A 2,521-nucleotide genomic window follows, 5' to 3' on the forward strand; every position below is an offset into this window, starting at 1 on the left:
GGTTGAGCTATAGGTGCCGAGCCAGAAATTCAAACTTTCTAAAGGTCCATCTCATTGTCCTTGTGGAACCCTTTTTTTTATAAGTTACTTGTAATGTTAGAATTTTGTGTATCTTTGCATCTACTTTTGTGACATACAATTCAGTTGCTTTGGTCACATTTTTTTCTTTCACTTCATTTTAAATTGTGGAAAATGTAAAAATGATAGCGTCAATATTAGTTGTTAAGGAGCAGATGGACAATTAAATTAGGGAAAAATGCAAACACAGTACCTACACATGGGAGGTAAATGGAAGTTTTCTCTCTTTGTCCTTCTTAGGGAAGAGAGTGGCAACTGCATTGGAAACCTGATCAGAACAAAAAACGTAAAGGCAATTGGTAATGGACAATATTTACATCATTTCCAACGTAAAAATGGTTCCATCCCTGTCACAAATCTAATGGCAGGTGACAGAATTATTTTAAGTGGAGAAGAGAGAACACTGTTTGCTTTGTCCAGGGGATATGTGAAGGGGATTACCATGACGACAGTAACCTGTTTATTAGACAGGTAAGGAAACATTACATCTTCTGGTAAAAGCTACAGTCTGTCCATTTAAAGTACACAATGCAGTGGCTTTTAGTATATCCACAGAGTTTTGCAGCCATCACCACAATCAATTGTACAGTGCTTTCATCACCCCAAAAGAAACCCTTCATCCCTTAGCACTTATTTCTCATTTCTCTCTGACTCCCTGGGCCCCAGATAACCACTAATTTACTTTTTGTTTCTATAGATTTAGTTATTCTGTGTATTTTGTGTATATAAATGGAGTCATAATAATGTGGTCATTGATGGTGTGCTTTTTTTTTTGGCCAGGGCCAGGCTTAAACCCGCCACCCCTGGTATCCTGGGGCTGGCACCCTACTCCTTGAGCCACAGGTGCTGCCCAGATGATTTGCTTTTTTTTTTTATCTAGCATACTGTTTCTGAGGATAGCACATATTAGTACTTTGTTCCTTTTTTTTTAAGTTGAAGTTAAAATTCATATAATAAAATTGACCGTTAATCATTTTAACGTGTATGTGTATAATTTGGTGGCATTTAGTACACAGTGGCCTCAATTTAAACACTTATATTAGGTTGAAAAACTATGTATGTGTCTACACCCAATACCATAAATTTAGTATAATACTGTGAATTTTAGCATTGTCAGTATTGCATAATTATTACTTCTTATTTTTGTTAGAGAGAGGGTCTCGCTCTTTCATCCCAGCTGAAGTGCAGTGGTGCTATCACAGCTCACTGTAGCTTGAACTACAGTGAGGCAAGCAAGCAATTCTCCCACCTCAGCCTCCCTAGTAGCTGGGACTACGGGCACTATGTTGAGCAGGCTGGTCTTGAACTCAGCCAAGTGATCTTCCTGCCTTGGAATCCCAAAGTGTTGGGATTATAGGCATGAGCCACTTCACCTGGCCAGCCATCACTTCTGTCTAGTTCTAAGACACTTTAATCACCCCCCAAAAGGAAAACCCCTTCCTACTAAGCAGTCATTTCCCAGTCTTGTCTTTTCTTAGGCCCCTGGTAATGACTAATCTGGTTTCTGTTTCTATGGATTTTATCTATTCTTGGTATAAGTGGAACTGTACAATATGTGACCCTTTGTGTCTGGCTTCCTGCATTTACCCCAATATTCACAGGGTTCACCCACATTTCAGCGTGTATCGTACCTCATTTCTTCTTGAGGCTGATGATTGTAGACCCATTGTATGAGTGGATCACATTCTGTTCATCCATCATCAGCTGATGGGCATTCAAATTGTTTCTACCTTTTTGCTGTTTGAATAATATTGCTGTGAACATTCACATACCGATTTTTATGTGGACATATTTTCTTTCTTTCTTTTCTTTTTTTTTTTGCAGTTTTTGGCCAGGGCTGTGTTTGAACCTGCCACCCCCAGGATATGGGGCCAGCACCCTACTCCTTAAGCCACAGGCACCACCCGTATGTGGATATATTTTCATTTTCCTGTGTAGTTACCTAGGTATGGGTTAGCTGGGTCACGTACTCATTTTGTGTTTTATACTTTGGGGGAACTACCAAACTGCTAAACTTTTATTTTATCCATTATGTTCCATGGTACTAATGTGGACATAATCTTACATAATTCTCACAACTACATGTATGGCAGGCAGGATAGATCCTACTCTGTATAGCTATAAGCGTATTCCTCCTTAGTATTGTGGGCATTCATCACCTTATTTATTTTTGAGACAGAGTCTCACTTTGTTGCCCCCGGTTGAGTGCCCTGGCAACATAGCTCACAGCAACCTCAAAGTCTTGGTCATAGGCGATTCTCTTGCCTTAGCCTCCTGAGTAGCTGGGACTACAGGCACCCGCAACAATGCTCAGCTATTTTTAGAGACGGGGTTTTGCTCTAGCTCAGGCTGATCTCAAACTCATGAGCTTAGGTGATCCACCTGCTTTGGCCTCCAGAGTGCTGGGATTACAGGTCTACTTTATTTCTTTTTTTTTTTTTTT

General features: G+C 40.0%; 1 protein-coding gene across 1 annotated transcript in view; it reads left to right on the forward strand.

Annotated features, from left to right (window-relative positions):
* The window catches only part of DNA2 (DNA replication helicase/nuclease 2), a 42,672-nt gene that overhangs the window by 26,111 nt on the left and 14,040 nt on the right, over positions 1–2,521 (forward strand). Inside the window, exon 10 of the mRNA XM_012801305.2 lies at positions 319–549. Coding sequence (XP_012656759.1) covers positions 319–549 — 231 coding nt within the window. The remainder of the gene's footprint in view (positions 1–318; positions 550–2,521) is intronic.

This window comes from Otolemur garnettii, unplaced genomic scaffold, assembly GCF_000181295.1.
Source record: "Otolemur garnettii isolate 467f Iridium unplaced genomic scaffold, OtoGar3 scaffold00008, whole genome shotgun sequence".
In the NCBI taxonomy this organism is placed as follows: domain Eukaryota; kingdom Metazoa; phylum Chordata; class Mammalia; order Primates; family Galagidae; genus Otolemur; species Otolemur garnettii.